Below are 21,564 nucleotides of genomic sequence, written 5' to 3'. Positions count from 1 at the left end.
GGTCTTGGTTTTGAGCTCCTGCCACTTAAAATTTTCATGTTGTTTTGCATCTCACTTTGACTTACCTTTGGCTCCAGTCTCCCCTTTTTTGCAACATCTGTATGGGAAAAAAATGAAATGGAGAGACAGAACTCTCTTAAAAAACTGATTTTGAACAATTGTCACTGTGAACTTACTTATGGCCAGTCTAAAATGGGCATAAATGTCTGGGGAGGAACAGTGAGTTTTGGAGGGCAGCAGAGTCACCCTGGTCCTGCTGGAAATCTGTGCTGGGAATTTTAACTCTCCAGTCCCTCACTGATGGTGATCACAGGATGTGGCACCAACATTTCTCAGGTGTTTCCTTGACTTGGGATGCAGATTTGAGGTTGCTGATGGTTGATGTATTTCAATAACTCAGAACAGTAGACACTTCTGGGAATTCATTATGCCCAGTTGCAAACAGATAACCCTGATAAAAAAAGGACCTCTTATAAAAATCCAGATATCCAAATGGATTGCAGTAAGCACATCTATGAGGGGTTGGTCTTTCTTATTTTGGCCAGCAGCAAAAAAATAGCTGATGGTGGTGATAGTTATTCAGGTCTTATTCAAGTGGCTTCTCAGGAGGATTTGGTGTCTGTTCTGGTGTTGATACCAGCACAGTTCAGGCTTCCTCTGCCAAGGGGCTCACACACCAACAACAGGGAGAAACAGGATTTGGGGGGTCTTACACAGGTGGGTGAATATTACAGCCAGGTTTTATGTCCCCACCCTACGGGAAAGCTTTTGATCTTTCCCTTTTGCTTTTCTTCAGGTGAAAATCCTTCATCTCAGTGAAATGGTTAAATTCTGACTGCAAGGGTGCTATTTCTAACCTACATTTCTGCTGCTCTGACCTGGAGTTCTGGTTTGGAACTGTGCCCACATGAAAGAGATGGCTTTAATTCAACTGTTCAGAAGTATTTCTGAAGATTTACTGTTATTTGCATGTATTTAGTTTTCACAGTTTGAACCATATTGCCTTTAACCAGTAAACATCACAGGAGATGGTAGAAATTTCTCGATCCTGGAGTGGGTTTGCAGTTTAGATGGAGAGAAAAGAGCTGTGGTTTCTATAGCAATACTTCACTTGATAACCTGGAAGAACATACTAATTCTATAGATAACTGCTTTTCCTTATATAATCCCTGTAATGTGCCATGGGCAAGTGGTAACTGATGCTGTACAATGTTGTGATTACACATTGAATTTCCTCCGGTTATTTCCCAAATAAAAATAGGAAAGTAAGACACAGATACTGCCTGATTGTAGGTGAGCCCTGTTGGGCTTAGAAGGGATTCAGTGAAACAGGCAGGGCTGGATTCATTCTGATGCTGGGCAGATTGCTTTCTGCTTAGCAAGCCAGCAGCACGTACATTCCCATTTCCCTGCCTGCTTTCCTGCCTTGAAGCTTAAAGTTTAGAGAATGCAGAGACAACTGAAATGTAAATTGCTCTTCTGGTTTCCTTCTGGAGCTGCTTGTCACTTGCCTGTTATTTTTAATAATGGAATGATAAGATTTTTTGACACGTACTGTACGTCTTTCCTCTGAGGCAGCTGCAGTCCTGCTTGTGCAAACTGCCAGGCTGGCAGGAAGAAAGTGCCATCCAGAAAGCATTGCAGGGAAAAGGGTTTATTACTTTTTTTTCTGGTCTCTGCTAGAAGCTCAAAATTACGTGAAGATACGTAGATGTTATTTCCCCTCCCTGCCCCTCCCACCCACCAATAAATTGACTTTATTTTAATGATTTTCACTTGAATAAAAGAAAAGCTTTATTTCATTTATGGGCTCCCATCAAGCTTGTAAGTGTTTATCTCTTTGAGGCTTTAAGTTGTAAATGTAAAACTAAGGGATTTATAATAATAAATTATAGAAGTGACTCTAAAAGTGTTTCCAAATATAAGCTGAAATCAAGCATTGGAGCTTAATTACAAACCAAATACTGTCTGGAGCATCAAAGCCAGGAATGATTGGAGAAAGGATTGTTCTGCAACCTGGGCTAAAATTGGGCTGGAAAGATGAGTTAAGCAAAAAAACCCCAAACAAGCAAAGAACCCAACCCCAAAACCCCTTGAGTTCCTGTGAATTGTTTCAGTCTTGTAAATAACAGACCTCTTCTGTGTGAGAGAAGTATGTGAAGTGTGTTGGTGTTTTCATTGTGAGGCTCACACATTCCTTCTGTCATGGCCCGATGCCTTCCCTGACCTGCATTTCCTTTTTCTCCTCCTGAGGTACCGCTTCAGTCTGCTCAGTAAATTTTGTTTTCTGCATATTTCACCATTCCATGGGTGCAGAGCCAGATGGAAAGTGGTTTGGGTTTAGTTCTTGCTCTTAGGCTTTTGCACAAATAAATGGTTACTTTGCATGTTTGCTGTTTTCATTTCTGACTGCGCTTGTTTTCACAGCCTGAGGAAGAGCTCGATCCTGAAGAGAGGGACAACTTCCTCCAACAGCTTTACAAGTTTATGGAAGACAGAGGTAACACTGAATTTTCCCTCTTTTCTTATCTCTAGTCCACTTTTTTAATGGCACAGCACTCAAAGGAAACTCAAATCCTCCCTGAGGTGTTTTGATTTTGTTTTGCTTTCACAAAGCCTTTTTTATGTCAACGCTCCCTGTTAAATAAGCTCTTGGTTGCTTCCTTGTCGTGACAGCCTGGCTGGGAGTTCTGCTGCTGGTAATCTCGGGCTGGAACCTGAGGAGCCTCTTCATGGCTGGTGAAATCCAACCAGGAGAGAGAGTGGGAGATGTACCATGGTCAGGTCTCCTTGCAGAGCTGCCCTGATCATGCAGAGATGTTGCAGTGATACCTGAACAGGCAACTGGAACGACTCTGCTTTGTTCTGTAGCTAGGACAAGAAAACAGTGTGATCTTCAATGTCTGTCTTTGCAGAATTAAGGGAGATTTAATAAATTAGAATAGTTGAAGTCTTGGCATATGATGGATCTCAGCAATGCCTGTGCTCTGGATAGAGAGCAGGATGTACCTGCTGACTTGGGAGAGCTGCTGTTGCATAAGACATTTGCATTTGCAGTTGTGATGAGACTGACACTAAAATGGAACGTTTTTTCTGTTCCTTAGCTCCTCTCATGCCTCCCCCCTTTTTTTCTAAAGTATATTCAAGCCTGAAAAGTTTTGTGGTTTAGACTGTTTTCATTTTATTAAATTTACTCATGAAGTCACCATTTCAGTTCAAATACTGTGTGTGTTTATCCTTCAGTAGCCTTGGTGGAGGTAAATTACAAATGCATTTACTGCCATTTTACTATTTTTCCTTCATTTTTCCTTGGCAAAAGTGACCTGAATGTGATATTTCCATAGCAGCATACTACAGCAAACGTTGAAGTATTTGAATTTGAAATAACCAGAGCTGAGAGTAAAACATGAAGTGCTAATTTTCCCCCCTACCTTTTTTTTGTTTGTTTTAAAATTAGTGGGGAAATCAAGTTGCCTTTGTAAAAGAGGGTCTGCATCCCTTCTAATGAGGTGTGTTCTAGACCACAGAATCATAAAAGAACAGTTTCAAGTCTGTTTAGTATTTCCAGTTCTTATCACAGGTTTAGTAATTGATTTTGTGTTATAGCAAAGAGTTCTGGAGCTCATCCAATACAGTTTTGAGGCCTCCTGTGTATAACCAGTGTTTCTGGAGAATAACCTACCTTAGGGGAATAAAAATCTAAATTGGGCTGGGAAAAAACCTCCCTCTGCTGCTGGGCTGATCCCCAATTTTCTTCTTTTTCTGCTTTCCTCCTTCCTCAGTCCCTTTCCTAAACTCTTAGACTACAAACCAAGTAGGGAGCATGTCAGGGCTTTGTGAAGGCAAAAGAAGAAAGCATTGTTGGAGACTCAGTCCAGGAAATACTCTCTAAATCATATGTGGATTGAGCAATGTGCAGGAAGGACTTTTTCAGGACTGGGCCTTTGCCCCTTTCTGTTTTGGTTTTTTTTTCCCCCCCCTCTGTCCTTACAGCAGGATTTCTGTTCCCACCACATTTGTTCTACATTCTGGTCTCTCAGTTCGAGTGTTTTGATTCATGTAATCATGACAGTATTCCCAAAGTCCTCTAAAATTATTTTAATGATTCCAAATATAATTGCATGAAGATGAAGGAAGATAAGAAGCAGCAGGGGAGAGGTTTGATATTCTTCCTTGCTGGGAGGATTATTGTCTACGGATGCAGCCACTTGCCCCAAGTCACTTTTGGTTTCTGCTTTTATAAATAATTATTGTTCTTGATGTCATTGCCACTCATCTGATTTGAGTTCTTTCTTTTCCCTGGAACTGTCTCAAATATTCACATCCAGTCAGGGCTCTGTGCTTTTTCCCATTCTGACAATTTGCCTGTATGAATCTTTCTGATCCAACATTTCTGCCTCTTCCTCATTCCTTTCAGCCCACAGTGTTTTGAGTTAATCTCTTCACACATTGCTGTATTCCAGCATTCCTCAGGTGTTCTGTGGAGCTTCCTGCAGCTCTGGCTGTGTCCTCCACACTCAGGAGAGCAGCAGTGGGATGCAGCCAGTTGGATAGGGATTATTAATAAATTTGGGTGGCTAATAAACCACCCAGAGCTGAGTGATCACTCGAGAGGGTGAAACTTTAATTGGTGATTGGAAACTCCTGACTTGTGACATACCTTAAGTATTAAATTAAAATGCAGAAAGATATTTGTCATCAAATTTGTGCTAAAGCATTGGAAGAGGCAATTTGCTGTTCTTTAGGATAACCTCTTGTTTCTGGTTTGTTTTATGCAGGTACTCCTATCAATAAACCACCAGTTCTGGGCTACAAGGACCTTAATCTCTTCAAACTTTTTAGACTGGTTTATCAGCAGGGTGGGTGTGACAATGTAAGTGTTGGATGTTTCCTGAACTAAATATGTCCATTCATGTTCATAAATGGTTGCCCAGGGAGGCTGTGGCTGCCCCATTCCTGGAAGTGTTCCAGGCCAGGTTGGATGTAGCTCTGAGCAACCTGGTGTAGTGGAAGGTGTCCCTACCCACGGCAGGGGGGTTGGAATTGTGGATGTTCTTTAAGGTCCCTTCCAGCCCAAACTGTTCTATGATTCTAAAAGGCTGTGGCCTGTGGCTGTGTTAGACATAATTCCTTAATGTTCTTGGTTAAAAAACCCTGAAATTTTCCTTTTCTCTTTCTTTTTTCCCTCCCAAAGATTGAGAGTGGTGCTGTATGGAAGCAAATTTATATGGACCTTGGCATTCCTATTTTGAACTCGGCTGCTTCCTACAATGTAAAAACTGCTTATAGAAAGTAAGTTCTCATATTGTGTAATGGTGAAAACATTTTTCCATATTTTTAGTAGCATGCACAACATTCAAGCAGTTTTTATAGTTCAGTGAAACAGCAGTTGCCATCCTTCAGTTAAGGAACAGTGCTGAGGATTGAAATGGTGGAGGAAGGGAGGGAGTGCTCAGGGCTGCCTGAGTTCCTCTTGCTCCAGTACGTGACAAGTCTGCTCATTTTCTATCAAGAAACATTCCCTTTCAGCTTGTGAGGTGCTATTTCAGAACACAACAAAGAAATTTATAGAGTAAGCTTTGGCAAATTCAGCTTTGCAGGTTGTGGTGATTACCAAGAACGTACTGTCATCATTCTGGAGGTGCTTTGTGCAGCGAGGAGAATTTTATACCAGTTTCTTTAACTTCCTGAAGAATGCTGATTGAAAAAGGACATGTTTCAGATTGGGTATTTAAATATAATCTTTGCAGAATTTGTAGAACAATGGCTTTAGGGCATAACTGTGTGCATGTGGCAGTAAATAGTAAAATCATTACTTGTAATGAACAAATACATAAATCTTTTTCTTCTGACCTTTGGTTTTCAGTTGTGGTTTAACTTTTGAAATGGAAACCTTCTAGGAATGACATTTTTCAAGCTGGTTTTCTAAATGAAAATTATTTTCATTATTTATCCTCCTGGAAGTTTGACAAGAAACAGTTGGGCTTTTTGAGTAAAAGGAGAGAATGGGGTTCTCTTACCTCGAACCTAAGGAAATTTGGAAATAGGGATGACTAATGACTCAACTCATGTTAATGTTGATGAAGATGAAAATATTCAGACATCTTCAGTGGGATTTGAACTGGGCACATGTTTAAGGTCTGTATTTTACAAAGAAGAGTGTTTATCATAAAAAGAATAATTGGTAACTGTGTACTGGGTTGCTGTTACAGTGGAAATAACAATAATGTCATTTAGACACATGATAGTGTGTTGTAACTTGCTTATTTATTCATTGAGGAATAAGCTAATTAATCTCTCTCTCACCTGTAACTGGATTAGAGTGTGCACAGGCAGTTATATGAACAAGCTCATGCATGGCTTTTCTGTCAGGAATTCTTAACTGGATGGGGATGAAGTTAAATATGTGGGAAGCACCTGTGTGTATTCTCTCTCACCACTTGACTTGTGTGCAAAATTGTTTCATTTCAAAATCTTCTCTGGCTTTTTAATTTTGTTTATTTGGATTTCTTTAGTTGCCATTATTATTTTTTTTTCTTTCCTGAAGTTAGTGAGCAGGAAAATAGGTTTTATGCACTTGAATAAATAGAAAATAAACCTTGAAATACAAATGGAACCTAATTTGTCTGCAGGTATCTGTATGGTTTTGAGGAGTACTGTCGCTCTGCAAACATTCAGTTCAGGACCATCCACCACAATGAGCCAAAAGTGGTAGAAGACACACAGAAACACGTGAAACCAATGGAGGAAAGTGTGAAAGAGGAACAAAAAATGCCCCCCACAGAAGTTAAAAAAGAAGCAGAAGAAAATTATTCCAGCAGTGAAAGTGAAAAAGAAGAGGTAGAACTAAGATCCCCCAGGGTGAGTGGTTTGCACTGATTCCTGTTTGGCCCTTAACAAAACCCCTTTGTACAGTGAACAGTTTCCATGGTGGGTTTTCCCTGGGGATCGATTGCACTTTGGAATTGGTGTTCCTGTACAAGGGTGGGTTCTGTGAGTGTTAACTGTCAGTTATGTTCTACCTGTAAATGCAGCTGGGTTTGATTATTTCTTCCTATTCCACCCCACCCGTGGGGTTTCTCAGCCTGTGTTGGATGTCGGATGTGTTTTGGTTCAGGGATGGGTCGGGAGCTCCTGAGAGCTGTGGATCATCAGAACAGGGAAACACAGCAGGACAGTCTTGGTTGTAGCTGAGGATTTCCACAGGCACATGGAACCTGGAGCTCTCTGGCAAGAAGCAGGAGTACCAAAGGCCTGCTATGGCTTTAAGAATCAAAGGATGACCCATTTATCTGAGTTGGTTTTTAATCACAGTGTCACTTCTTCTAATAAAAGAAACACTCCAGTTTTACAATATACAGTCAAAAGCAGAGGGAGAAACACTTAAGTTTAGTCTTCATTTGTCCTTAAATGCTCCAGAGGTGAGGGTTATATTAGTGGCTACATAGATATGAGGATACTGAACGCCAGGGAGAGTGCAAACAGTACTTTGGAGCTGTTGGAATATGACTCTGTAGAACTCATGTTAATTCTGTTTAAAAGATGTTTTTCTTTTGTGTTCCTTAGAGCATGACTGCTGAAGGACAAGGAATTATTTATTCCTTTTTAATGGTTCAAGTTTGTAAGAGTTTTGTTCGACTAAAATGTAATTTTGGGAAAGTACCTCCTGAAAACCAGCTTTTCAAGCAAATATTGGCCTTTTAAATTAATGCATGAAAAGACACAGTGTGAACACAAGTTGAGATCTCTGCCTGACTGCAGGTGGTTTTTCCAGGCTGTATCAGCCCCAATGAACTTCCTGACATGGCATTAGCTTTGTTTTTAGTGTGTTCATTTATTTTTGAGGATTTTTTTGAGAAAACTGGTAAGATGATAATAAAGAAATGGTAAAATATTTTGATCTTTTTTATCATTGGCTGTCTTTTGTTTTAATTTAGCAATTATTAAATATTTGGTTATATATTTTATTATTTTTTAATCCAGTCACCAGCTATTCATTAATTACTATTTTTCCAAAGTATTTGCTCTTATGCTGCTGTGAATTGTAATTATTGTAGTGCCTTCATTACTGTCATCTTTGGATGCCCTTCAGATAATTAATCTTGCATTCATAATGTATTTTAAATGTTCTGATTGAAAAGCAATGATCCTATCAAGAGTCTTTTAATAAACAAAATGATAAACCTGTATTAGATCCCCAAAAATCAGTTGCATCAGGCATTTTGGCCCTTTCTGTCAGAGCAACAAACCTTACAGGTCCAACCAAATGTCCTGAAATCCTCCAGCAATTATTCAGAAGGTCGTCCTCTTCATTCCAAATGAAGAGATTAACAAAATCTTTCATCTTAATATTTTAGAACATTTTGCCTTTTTTTGTGTTATCTCCAGCCTTTCTTCTGTTGTAAATCTCACTTTTTCTGCTGAGATTTGGAGAGGTTATAGAGAAAACAATTGCCAGGAGTCATTGAACTGATATTTCTGTTTTAGGGACGAAGGAGACTTGCCCGTGATGCAACCCCTGCTAAAAAAGATGGTGAAGAGGATAAAACACCAGACAAACTAAAAGACAGTAACAAAGAAAACAAAGACACAGAGGAAACACCTGAGAATGCAGAAAAGAAAGAAAACGAAACTCCACTAGGGAGGAAAAGTACACCAAAGCAAAAAGAGAAAAAAATCAAAAAACAGGAGGACTCTGACAAAGAGTCGGATGAAGAGGAAGAGAGGCAGAGAGAGAGGTAAACACTGGCTTGTATCACCTTCCTCTGGGTTTGTTTGTGCCATGGTGGAGCTGTGCTCCAAGCAGGAGGATACACAGAGCTGGAGATCTTCCCAACGTGTGGGAATTGGGGACCTAATTCACTCAGCCAGGCAGGGAAAGGCACGTTTTATTTCCAATAAAACAAAGCCAGCTGTCCTTCATGGAAGCAGCTTTTCTGGTAGATGCCAGCCAGTGTTTTTCCCTGTCATTTTATTTGCCAAGGTTGTGCTGGTGTTTGATCACGCTGGTACCTCCAGACACCACGGCTGTGACTGTGCCAGGTGTTGTGTGGGTGGGGAGCACTTGGGGAACACTTCTCTGGGCAGTCAAAATACAAAGGGCAAATCCCTCTTCTCCTCTGCTTTTGTTTAAGTGTTTCCTGATAGCTCCTGAAGATCCAGGCTCCTTGTTTTTATTGTATGTCAGGTGACCAAGGCATCAAGGAGTTTTCTTTAAGCAGTGTGGATGTTACTTCTCTTATTTGCCACAACACTATAGTTGATCTTACACTGAAGGCCAGCAAAAACATTTCATTAAAAAAACATAGTTTTTTTGAGTATTTTCTTTCTTGATGACTTTTTTGTAGTTTAATTTCTACTTTGTCATAAATTCGCCCTAAAATAGGGAGAGAATTATAGGTAAAAATAGGTTAATTTTAATTCTTGCAAATATGTTTAAGTGTAAGACATAAATATTAGCTGTAGGTGTAATAAGAGCTGTGTGGTCACTTCTAATCTTGGCTAAACACTCTTGCAAACAACTCTTTTCCAATGGAGTGGTGTTTGTATCTACGAGAGGATCACTGTGATGGCAGTCTAAACTTATGTACAGTTTGTAAAGTGTAACTGTAACTTCTACAGTTAAGCAAACTGTGTCAAAATCAAGCCTACTTTAAAAACTGAAATTCATTCTTCATGTCTTACTAAGGAGCCAAACACTGAGTTAACTTATTCCTCTCTGTATTATCAAAATGTTAATTTAAAAAATAATCTTTAGGCCTTGAGGTTGTTGTACACCTAATAAATTGAATTTAAATTACCATTTTCTGGATATTTCTGGTTCTCACCCTCGGTCCAGGCCAGCTTCAGAGGCAGTGCAGGGTGCAGAAAAGGAAAAGAATTTTACTTGCAGCCTTTTTCTTTGTAGTAGCTTGGCTACACTCATTAAATGTTAAAACATCATTGTCACTAATTAGTGGGCATTTTAAATACATTTTACTGCAGGGAGGAACTTGAGAACAAAGGAGAATCAGAAGGTGAAGAGGATGAGGAGGACACAGAACCCTGCCTGACTGGAACCAAAGTGAAAGTAAAATATGGACGTGGAAAGACTCAAAAAATTTATGAAGCCAGTATTAAAAGCACAGAAATTGATGATGGAGAAGTTTTATATTTAGTTCACTACTATGGTTGGAATGTAAGGTGAGGAGAACAAATTGCCTTTCATTTCTTTGTTGAAAGGCTTATTTTCCAAAGAAATGTTTGTTTTTAAGAAAATAAAGGGAAAGATGATCAGTGACATGGCTCCAAATTGAATTATCAACAGTACAGGCTCTGACTCTATTGCACTTTTCAGTGTTAGGGATTTTGTTCGTGGTATTGCACTAAAATATCAGAATATACTTCTGTGTTTCCAAGTTTCCACCCACCTTAGTAATCCTCACTCCTTGCAGGGGTATCCCTGAATTTTATTGTGTCAGCACTGTCAGATTTTTTTATTTGGGGGGGGTCATTGATAATGGTGAAAGCATTTACAATTAAGTGTATTAAGCACTGGAATTTTGGCAACAAAATATATTCTTGTACTGAAAGTTAACTGTGGTTGCAAAGAGTACAGAGAGGAGGAGAGGGCGAAGCAGCAAAGAACTGTAGAAAAAAATATATCAAATTCTTCTGGCAGCCAGTCTTTATATGCAACACTGCTGTAGAAATGGATTATTTTGCTGTTGATATTAAGAGCATCGTGCTTATGTAGACAAAAATACCACAAAATTGATACTTTTTAAAAATACAGCACTTCTGGTATATAACTTAAGGTGTCCCAAATATGTGAAAGAACTGCCACACTTCAGAGCTGACTCAGTCCCCTGAGTTCCAGTGCTGTGCTGCCAGAGACAGGGAAGTTTCTACCTTCATTCCCCCATCCCATAATTTATTTATTTATTAGGGGCTAGAAATCTAATTCATCTTTCTAATGCCAGATCCTGCACGTGTTTGTAAATCCATGCTCTGCTATCATGGAATGGTTTGGGTTGGAAGGGACCTTAAACTGCAGCCAGTTCCACCCTCCTGCCATGGACACACCTTCCACTAGCCCACTTTGCTCCAAACCCCATCCAACCTGGCCTTGAATTTTCCCTACCTCTCAATAATAAATATTTTCTGTAATTTAGTCTTTTAATGCTCATATTCTGTCAGAGTTTTTCTGTGATATCAGTGATAACAGCATGTTGTTATTCCCTTTTAGATACGATGAGTGGGTGAAAGCTGATCGAATTATCTGGCCTGTGGACAAAGGAGGACCAAAGAGAAAACAGAAGAAAAAAACAAAAGTAATTATCTCAATAAGTTTTTTGTAGTACAATATTTAATGACTGGGTGAAAAAAAAAAGGTTATTTAAAAAAAAAAAAAAAAAGAAAAAGGTTATTCAGTCCACAGTCTAGTTTTTTAATAGAGCAGAAGGAGGAAAGTTTTGATGGTCAGCAGTGAAAAAACATTAACAAAAATTCACTGTTTTTCCCTCTATTTAAAAAAAAAAAAATTCAGTCCACAGTTTAGATTTTTAATAGAGGAGAAGGAGAAAGGTTCTGGTGATCAGCAGTGAAACTTTAATAAAAATTCCTTGTTTTCCCCTCAGAGCAAAGAAGACGGTGAAAAGGACGAGAAGAAGGACGAGGAGAAACAAAAGTCCAAGCGTGGGCGGCCCCCTCTGAAATCTACTCTTCTCTCCAACACGTCTTGCAGCTTATCCAAAACAGCCAACAGTGAAGGTAAATCCGGAGCCAGAGGTGCACGGAACAACTTGTCCAATCCCCCAGCATTCCCAAACGGAACCGAAGGTACATCTGTGCACTCGTGTTCTGGCGTGGAGGTGCCTGTGAGCGGTGCTGGCACTGCCCTGTCAGAGCCTTCCAGTCCTGCTTAACCAGGCAGTGCACCAGCACTGTGAGGAAGCAGATTTTTGGTGCAGACTTGACTCCATAAAAATTAATCCTTTCGATTTTAATTTTAGCAACACCTCGCAGGCAGACGAGACGTAGCTCAGGAATGTTTGATTCTGATAGAGGATCAAACGGTGAGTGATCTCAGTCCTGTGTATACTTTGGAGGTTTTTTCAGTACCATTCTCAAAAGAAGTTTGATTTTTTTTTATTTTTTTTTACCTTTTTTTTTTGGTTGGTTTTTTTTTTGTTGTTGTTGTTTTTTTTCTTTCTCCTTGTGAACTTTATTGAGGAAGTAGCTGAGCTGGCACTGCTGAGGGGCACGGTTTGCTCACAGGAGAGCTGTGGCACAGAAATGACTGTACAAGTCATTCCATGTTCTTCAGCCAGAGCCTTTCACTCCTGATACTGAACGGGCCAAATCCAGTGCTATAATGATAGACTGTATTGTGGGAGTTAAGTCCTCAACCTCAGTGCTACATCATCCAGCAGAGCTGTTAATTATACACAAATGGCAGCAACATTTTTGATATTTCTAAGCCTCTCTGAGCAAGAACTTAAGTGAAATCACTGTTAGTGCAGGTCCCTGAATAATCTTCTGGTAATGTAGCAATGCTTGCTCTGTGTGTGGTTTACCACTTGTACATAAGTTTAGCAGTGAAATGTCCATATTATTAGAAGGATTTTATTTTTGATTTTGGTTTTCATTTTTTTCTGTTTGGGGCTGCACGGAGGGGAGTAGTACTGATTTTTGGTTTTGTAATCTCAGGTGGGGGAGGCAACATCCACAGGTTATGGGCATCTGTAAAACTATTTTTGCTACTATAAACTGTAATTCATTTATATTGGCTTATCTGGGAAATAGTAGCAGGAGAATTATAGACATGAACTAAATCATATGACTAAAATCATCATCCAGGTGCTCCTTGAACTCTGACAGTATCACTACTATTGCAGTTTCATAGAAATTTTAGGTAAAAATAAGAACTGTAGCAAGTGTGTTGAATAATGCAGGATTTTTTAAACTGATGTAACTCCCTAGATTACTGAAAAGAGAGGGGGTTTTGTGTGGTTCAAATGAGAAATTGTGTTGTAATTAATTATTTAGGGTGCTGTTTGCTTCTTTTTGAAATTTCTTTAGACTCTGGCACATCTGACAGTGAAGCAGATGAGTCATCTGAAAAGAATTTGAATGAAGAATTTTCTCCAGAAACTTCAGAACTGGAAAAAGGCGAAAAACTCCGTGATGAGAAGCTTGATGAAGAAAACCCAAAGATCCCTCATGCTTTGAAAGAAAATGACAGGACTCAAGTGCAGCCACTAGAAACACTGAAACTGGAAGTGGAGGAAAGTGAACAAATAGTTCAGATTTTTGGAAATAAAACGGATCAAATTGAAGAAATCAAAAGAGAGGCTGAAAAATCACCCAAGGGAAAAGGGAGAAGGAGCAAGACAAAAGATCCCTCTCTAGAGAATGCAAAGATTGCTCCAGGAGGCCAAGAAGAGGCAACAAATGAATCTCTTACAGAACCTGAAAGGTTAGATGGGTCTTCCTTGGACTGTAAAGAAAGTTCCAGCACTACTGAAAGCGAGACAGAACCTTCTACAAAAGATAAGAAGCTTTTGAAAAGGAAAACTCTGGAACAGGCATCACCCGAGAAGAGGAACCGGCGAGAGAGTGAGATGGATGTGCCAAATATTGTATCTGAAGAGAGGACCAATGAATGTACTGGAGCAGAGGAATGTAGAGGGATGAATGCTGAGGAGTCCCTCAGAACTGGGCATGAGGAGATGCCATCCCTGGTGGCGGAATCGGCTCCGCGCGGTCAGGAACCGAGGAGCGACAGCTTCCAACGTCCCGCTGAAGCCATTGAGAACGTTCCCTTAAAGGACGAGGACGACACGATGCCCCAGATCGGTCCTGAGACTTTGCTGTGCCACGAGGTGGACTTGGATGACTTGGACGAGAAGGAGAAGAGCGGCAGTGAAGACACAATAGCAGAAAAGCCAGACCCCAGTGCTCCGAACTCCCACCCCTCTGCCTTACCCCCCGCGGTCCCCTCGGGGTTCCCGGTGGCCTCTCCCCTGGCCCTCAGCCAGGACGAGTCGCGGAGCGTCAAGAGCGAGAGCGACGTGACCATCGAGGTGGACAGTGTGGCTGAGGAGTCCCAGGAGGGGCTCTGCGAGAGCGAGTCTGTCAATGGGTTTGAAGCCAGCACCACATCAAGCAATTGTAGTATTGCTGTGCAAGAGAGAGAGATGGGAGAGAAAGGTGAGCATTCCTGGGGGAAGTCACTCCACGCTGTAATCATTTCCAGAGTTGGCTTAAGTCTGGTGTCACTTTGCTAAAAGTTGTTGGTTGTTTTTATCTTCTGGTTATAGAATCACAGAATGGTTTGGGTTGGGAGGGACCTTAAAGACCATCCAGTTCCACTCCCCTGCCATGGACAGGGACACCTCCCACTATCCCAGGTTGCTCCAAGCCCCATCCAACTGGGCCTTCAACACTTCCAGGGTTGGGGCAGTCCCAGCTTCTCCGGGCAACCTGTGCCAGGGCCTCACCACCCTCACAGCCAAGAATTTCTTCCCAATATCCCATCTCACCCTGTCAGTGTGAAACCATTCCCTCTTGTTCTGTCCCTCCAGGCCCTTGTCCAAAGTCCCTCTCCAGCTCTCTGGGAGCCCCTTTAGGCACTGGAAGGAGCTCTAAGGTCTCCCCAGAGCCTTCTCTTCTCCAGGCTGAACAACCCCAACTGTCTTATCCTGTCTGGTTTTAAATTTCTCTTTCTTGCTTATAAAAAGAGCTTGTTAGAAGCAGAAATATTTGAGTTTTGTTTTTGGTTTTTTTTATTTTTTTTTCCTTCTCATGTAGGTCAAAAAAGACCCAGTGACAGCAACAGTGGAACACTGGCAAAGAAACAAAAGCGAACTCCAAAGCGAACCAGCGCTGCAGCCAAAAATGAAAAGAATGGAACAGGTACATTCCTGGAGGGGGAGGAGGGGAAAGGTTCTCCTGGCCTGTAAACATGGATAAGAGCCCACTGTTCTCACTGTTACCCACTGTTTGCAGTGAATGGGACTTCCCTGTCAGGGTTTTTCATTTTTATTCATCAAGATTATTGTTGGTGAGGAACTGAAGGGAATTTCTGAGCTCTGTGGTAGCAGAGTTACTGGGAATCTCTTGGCTATTTTATATTACTTAGGAAAAATTACTAATTGTGTATGTTAGCAGTTACTAAATATTTAACCATTATGCTGATTTTTATATATTACATTGGTTATGAATTTTGGGAGAGAGTAACTTTGAAGTCTTACAATAGGTGTTTCTGGTGGGGGAAAAAAAATTGCCATTTATGAAGTACAGAAAAATGTTTGATGCTAAAGAACGAACAGCTTTTCAGCCAAAGGAGTTTTTTTCTTTCAAGTATGTGATTATTTTCTAACTTGCTATAGAAATGTGAATTTTTATGGTTCTGTAGCTCATTTTCCATAGATTCACAGACTGGTTTGGGTTGGAAGGGTCCTTAAAGATCATCTCATTCCAACCCCCTGGGTAACTTTACTGGGAAACTGGGTAACTTTATGGAAAAGGAGCCACTTAAAATATTCCAGTGCAGAAAAACATTTTGCTGTTAATATTAGAATCACAGAATCACATTCCATGTTTTGGGGTGGAAAGGACTTTAAAGATCCTCCAGTTCCACCCCCTGCCATGGGCAGGGACACCTCCCATTATCCCAGGTTGCTCCAGGCCCTATCCAGCCTGGCCTTGAACTCTTCAGGGATGGGGCAGCCACAGCTTCTCTGGGCAACCTGTGCCAGGGCCTCACCACCCTCACAGGGAAGAATTTCTTCCCAATATCCCACCTAACCCTGCCCTCCTTCAACTTGAGGTCATTCCCCCTTGTCCTGTCACAGACTTTTTGGTGATTGTTGTATGAGAGAGTCAATGTTTTTAGCCCTCCTGACAACATTGTTATATATTTAAATATCAAACTAAAATATTAATTATCTGACATACAGTATTCAGGCATATTTGACATGCCTGTGGAAAACCTGGCAATTAGTGTGGGGATCTAAAATATTTGAATATATCAGCTTAGAATATTGTATTACATATTAAACTTTTATGCTTTTAATCTTGTTTCAGAACTGTTCCTTTAGATGTGTAAAGCAATTTGGTCACTCTTTACAATCACTTGCTACCTGCCTTTAGTAATGCAGGGGTAATCTTTAAGAAAGGAATTCTAGTGTCTGCTCTATGTTAGAAAGCCAAAATAAATGATTTAAGATAGTTTATCAGTGCTCTAATATTCTAATTTTGATGAGTTTATTTACTATTTCTGTGAAGAAATTTGACTTTCACTTTTTAACTAGGCCTAGTCAGCCCTTGAATTCTCCTGCACACTTGGGAGTTCAGTGCATGTTGTGTCTGATGTTACACCTGGAATCTGGGATGGTTTTCCCTTGGGTGCACTCTGGCATCTTCTGAGCAAGAAGCAGCTTTTTTTCCTTAATCATTGCTTTTTACTATAACCGCTCTTTTTAAAATGTCAAGGTGTTTTTTTTTTTTTAAATCCGAATTAAATTCTTCTCATTACAGGACAAAGTAGTGACAGTGAAGACCTTCCTGTGCTGGACAGTTCCAGTAAATGTACTCCTGTAAAACACCTCAATGCAGCCAAACCACAGAAGATTTCTCGGTCTCCTGCCAGAGTGATTTCCCCTCACATCAAAGATGGGGAGAAGGATAAACACAGGGAGAAGCACCACCACCAGAATGCTTCACCCAGAGTGTACAAGTGGAGTTTCCAGCTCAGTAAGAATTCTTTAAATTACTTGAATTAGAAGGAATTTAGAAGAAAATTTGTTCTGAAAGAAAAATGTGCAAATGTTGAGATTCTAAATTAGGTGTGGGCTTTTTATGGCATAGCCGTGGAAGTGTGTTACCCCTCATGCTGTGGCTTACATCCACTTAAGATTTGTTTAAAATGGCCTTAATAAAGCTGTTTTTTCTTCCCACTTTTAGATGAACTGGACAATATGAGCAGCACTGAAAGGATCTCCTTCTTACAAGAAAAACTGCAGGAGATACGAAAATACTACATGTCCTTGAAGTCAGAAGTAGCAACCATAGACAGGAGAAGGAAAAGATTGAAAAAGAAAGACAGAGAAGGTAACTTTGAGATTTGCTTTGTGCTTTGCATGACAAGTCAATGCAACTGGAGGTTAAATGATAATATTTTTCGAAAAAAAGTTATAATCTGTTTGTATACATATTTAGAAAGAACATTTGTGGCTTTTCAGAACTTGAACCCTACAGAAATATTTACTGACTGTTTTATAACTGCATGTTAGAAGATTGGACTTCCTAGTGCAAGCCTGGTCTGAGTTTTCAATCAGGGTAATGACTCCCCTGAGTTATCTCTCAGTAGATGGGTGAGGTTAATCCAGTTTCTGTGAATGGAGCAGTGAAAGCAGTTGACAAAAAAAATCTGTGTTCTGTGATTGTGCTGCTTCTTTTTAAACAACATAATGGCCGAGGGAACCATCATTGTGAGCTGTACTTGGATAATCTCATGCTGATGGGTTGTTTTGTGTGTTTAGTGTCACACACAGGAGCATCCATGTCATCTGCCTCCTCAGACACTGGGATGAGTCCATCCTCCTCCTCTCCTCCCCAGAACGTGCTCGCTGTCGAATGCAGGTGATACACATTTCTCTGCCTTGCCAGCAACTTGCTGCCATGGACATAAATCCTGAAATTCAGCCACAGAAAGCACTCAACTGGTCTGACATTGCCAAGTATATCCTGTACACACTTCCACTGCTGGACTGTACCTGTTCTCCCCTCCCACCCTCTTCTTTTGTTTAATTTACTGTTCAGAGAATTTAAGCTCATTGGTAACTGAAGGTTTGTAGGCACAACGTGACATCCTTGTCATTGTGTTTGTTTTTTGGTTGTTTTTTTTTTGTTTGTTTGTTTCTTGTTTGTTTTTTTTTTTCTTAACGCAGAGAAAGGGCACTTATCAAATTTGAAAAGTTATGTCCAATGAAGCATTCAGGTGTTCTAGGGTGATCTTAAAAAAGCAAGTGCACCAAGCAGACATCAGAGTATTAATTACCCGAAAGAACTGAGTAGCTGCTGCACTTTCACCGAGCTGTAGGTAACTCTTGGTGAGTAGTTCCTCTTCGTGGAAGCACTTGCTATACAGAACTGCCAAAGTATGTGTTCAGCAATGTGCCCAGTTCTAAAGGTGTAAATGGGACAAAATAAATTGTGAAAGGAAGTGTAGTTGACTGAAAACTACAGTTGTAATAAGTCTTCCACTTTTTATAGGATTTTTGAGCACACAATTATGCAAATATTTTAATGTTTATTAATGTTTACAGTGGAATTGTGAATAGGTTTTCAGTGGACTATCTTATCCCTTGACAAAAATATTTTGTCTTTTTTCTATGTAATTTCAGAGTTTTTATTTTGTTACAAAAAGACGAAAAATGAAATATATAACAACAATGAAGTTATTTAACAAGATTTCTAAAGCTGAAATTTTTGTGTAAAATAAGGTATCTTGCAACTTGTTAAATATATTTATTCAGACATTGGATGTTGTATTTTTATGTATTTTTTAAAATATTAATAAAATTGGAAAAAAAAAATTCTAGGTTAGTTCACTCTTTGGATAAAACATCCTTCTCAGTTCTGGCTCTTCAGGAGGAGTTATCCAGTAGCCATTCCTGTACTTCCAATGGGTCTGTCTACGTGTCCTCCCCCACACAGATCTGTCAGTGGGCATCTGGCTTAAACTAAACTTGATTTGGAGACTTTGGCAGTCCTAGTACTTAAACCTTGTTTGGAGGAACCAAATTTCTTGGGTTGCCCTTAAGATCCTTTGTCACAAGTTCTTCTGTTTGCTGTACTGCCGAAAAAATTTCTATCTCCCAAAGTTGAGATGCAACAATAAAGTAAAAGCAACTGTGTGTGCTCTGTCTGTGGATTGTCCCACGGGCAGATGCAGTCTGTAAATAACTCTTCCAAAAACCATGTATTTAAGACAGTTTGCATATACATTATGTATAAAAGTGATTTTTTTAATCAATTTTTTTATTCATGTTTGTACATTGAAAGGGGGTCTGAGCCCCTTTTTCTGTGTTTAATATGCTGTAGAGTAAAACCATAGATGCTCTAGACTGTATATCAGGATATTTGGTTCACACGGCAGAGGGTCAGAAGGAAACACTAGTGATGGCGTAGCATTACTAAAATTGATGTTTCTTGAAATTTCATTTTGCAGCATTTGTCAACTTGTGATTCCAATTCCTTCCATTTTCGCAGAAAATTAAAGAAAAAGTACTCTTGTAAATGCACTTTTTCTGTCTTTTCTTAAGCAAAGCAGAACTATTTCAATGTAAGATAAATATGGAGCTCACTAGACAGCGCTAATAAAGGCCATGTTTTAAACATAGGCTTTATATTCTATTTTTATTTAAGTGATTGTTCTTGTAAATGTCTGGGCTTAACCTAAATAGGAAAATTAATCTCCATAAATTACTGTAAAGACTTTTTCCTAAGAGCTAACTTTTACTGTTAATCTTACAATAGCCACGAATAAAAAGCTATACTCATTCAAAAGGAAGTAACATGGGTCACATGTTTAATATTTGCAGAAGGAAATTGAAAATCTGGTGAAATAACAGGATTAATTATATCTTGTGCAGATATCTAACCTGTCTACACACTGTGAGATCTCAAACAGGCACATACACATACCCAGCACAGAGGATGGAGGAGCTGAGCCCGTCCCAGTGTGTGTTCCCAGCTGACTGCTGCTCCCTGTCTCTTAGGAGTGTTTAAAACACTGCATGGAAAACTGAAGGTATGATTCCATAAGACATGGAAACCATTCCGAGGGGTGATTGCTCCCTGACGTAGAGAATTTGCTTCCTTACTGCTCTTCCCCCCTGCTCACCTCGCACTGGTCTCATGGGAACACCCACACCCCCAAAAACAACTCACATCATTATTCTGGCAGGACACGAAACCTGCAGGAAAAGGTGGACTGGCAAAAAGGTGGACTCCCACTGATTTTATCCTTCTGGGAAGGAGCATATCATTTAACCAGTTTAGTCAGTAGATGTTTGCAGTAGTTTCCTGTGATGTTTAAAAAACCACAGGGAAGAGAAGATTAACTGGGTATCATTGGGTTATCCTGGATTAAAGGTGAAATCAAGAAGAAACCCTAATAAGATCTATGATTTATAACTTTACTATAATCCCTTTATTGATGCTTTGTTGACAAAATAAATTCCAAAGCATCTTCCATTGCCTTGGATGAAAGCTGGTGTTGTTGAAGACACAGAATTATGATTATACAGAATTGGGATTTTTTTAAAGAAGAGTAGATATCGTGTTTGCAAGAGCAAGCAAAAATCAGGCATCCTCTTGGCAGTGTCAGTGCTGTTCTCCTGCCTCCTGATCTCCTACAGTTTTTCCTCAAAATGATACTTGTTTTATTTCAAGCTTGCTTAGGAGGTGAGAACAAAATTATGGTCTCAAATACTGTTAAAATTGTTAAAAAGAACAGGGCTGTAAGAAAATTGGACTCTTCCCTCACCTCCTGCAACTGATACAAAAGAACTGTCAGATTTCTGGCAGAGTTCTTACTTTCATATGAGCATATATCTGAAAGCTGGAAGAAACTTTGCATGCAAGGGTATAAGGTAAGAAAAGATTCATTTTCCTACTTGTTTTGGTTTTTACTTTCTCTCCATAAAGTGTGTCAGCTGCACCTTGTACTGGTGAGTTTCTGTTTTCCTCTAATGCGAAAGTTTAGCAACACCCAGTTAAATCTCTGCTTGGTTTTGGCTCCTCCATCCGATTTCGTGTGTCTGAGAAACTTTCTCTTGCTTAATCTGCCTGAACAGCTGAGGCAGGAGAAGCACAGATGTCAGAACAATAATAACAAGCCATTATTTCAACAGAGGTGAAGCAGATTTCCAATTATCAGTGAAAGGAAAGCATAACAAGGGCAAAGAATCTGTGTCTTCATGAAGTAAAACGTGTCTGACCTTCATGGGAGCAGAAAATCTTTAATTTGAAGGACAGCAGCAGGAAAGGTGATTAAATCACTTTTTGTGGTAATGTGCACACTTGAGTCTATAGTTTTTTTTTAAAGGTGCAGTATCAGAATAGACAGAAATTTTAAAAATAGCTACATATTGTTTTATGTAGAGGGGGCCTTGTAGTAAAGGCTGCCAGAATTACTCAGGAAGGCTTTGATGTAGATCTGGAAAGAGAATATGAATCTTAGGATTGTCAACTCTTGTGCCTCAGTCAGACCATCCACTGCTGAGAAATCCTCTCTCCAGACAGGTTTGTCAGCCAGGTGGAATTTCACATTAGAAAAAATGAATGTTCTTATAACATGTTCTTCTTTTCCCCATTAAAAATATTCTTGGATGGCTGAGGCAGCCAAATGGATTTTCTGGGCAGCATCTACTGGAATTCTCTTACAGCAGTAAGTCTGAGAAGTGCTATTGTCTTCTTTTTAAGAAAAAGAGCAGGTTTGGTTTGATGGCTTGAAAGAAATCTGACATGAGCTGAGAGCCAGATTTAGCAGCAGAGACAAAAGATGAATCT

At 39.9% G+C, this 21,564-nt stretch overlaps 1 protein-coding gene across 1 annotated transcript in view; it reads left to right on the top strand.

Annotated features, from left to right (window-relative positions):
* ARID4A (AT-rich interaction domain 4A) overlaps positions 1-19,557 on the top strand; it is a 46,030-nt gene extending 26,473 nt beyond the window's left edge. Inside the window, exons 11-24 of the mRNA XM_039387680.1 lie at positions 2,428-2,500; positions 4,779-4,873; positions 5,195-5,292; positions 6,633-6,861; positions 8,488-8,738; positions 9,985-10,182; positions 11,228-11,312; positions 11,619-11,751; positions 11,994-12,056; positions 13,063-14,193; positions 14,794-14,898; positions 16,525-16,740; positions 16,951-17,097; positions 17,529-19,557. Of these exons, the coding sequence (XP_039243614.1) occupies positions 2,428-2,500; positions 4,779-4,873; positions 5,195-5,292; positions 6,633-6,861; positions 8,488-8,738; positions 9,985-10,182; positions 11,228-11,312; positions 11,619-11,751; positions 11,994-12,056; positions 13,063-14,193; positions 14,794-14,898; positions 16,525-16,740; positions 16,951-17,097; positions 17,529-17,632 (2,928 nt within the window). The 3' untranslated portion in view covers positions 17,633-19,557. The remainder of the gene's footprint in view (positions 1-2,427; positions 2,501-4,778; positions 4,874-5,194; positions 5,293-6,632; positions 6,862-8,487; positions 8,739-9,984; positions 10,183-11,227; positions 11,313-11,618; positions 11,752-11,993; positions 12,057-13,062; positions 14,194-14,793; positions 14,899-16,524; positions 16,741-16,950; positions 17,098-17,528) is intronic.
* Positions 19,558-21,564: the final 2,007 nt, after the last annotated feature.

Source organism: Pipra filicauda, unplaced genomic scaffold (assembly GCF_003945595.2).
Source record: "Pipra filicauda isolate LSUMZ 115617 unplaced genomic scaffold, ASM394559v2 scaffold581_size553298_pilon, whole genome shotgun sequence".
NCBI lineage: Eukaryota > Metazoa > Chordata > Aves > Passeriformes > Pipridae > Pipra > Pipra filicauda.
The sequence above is the reverse complement of the archived record's forward strand: the minus strand, read 5'-3'. Positions and strand labels throughout refer to the sequence as shown.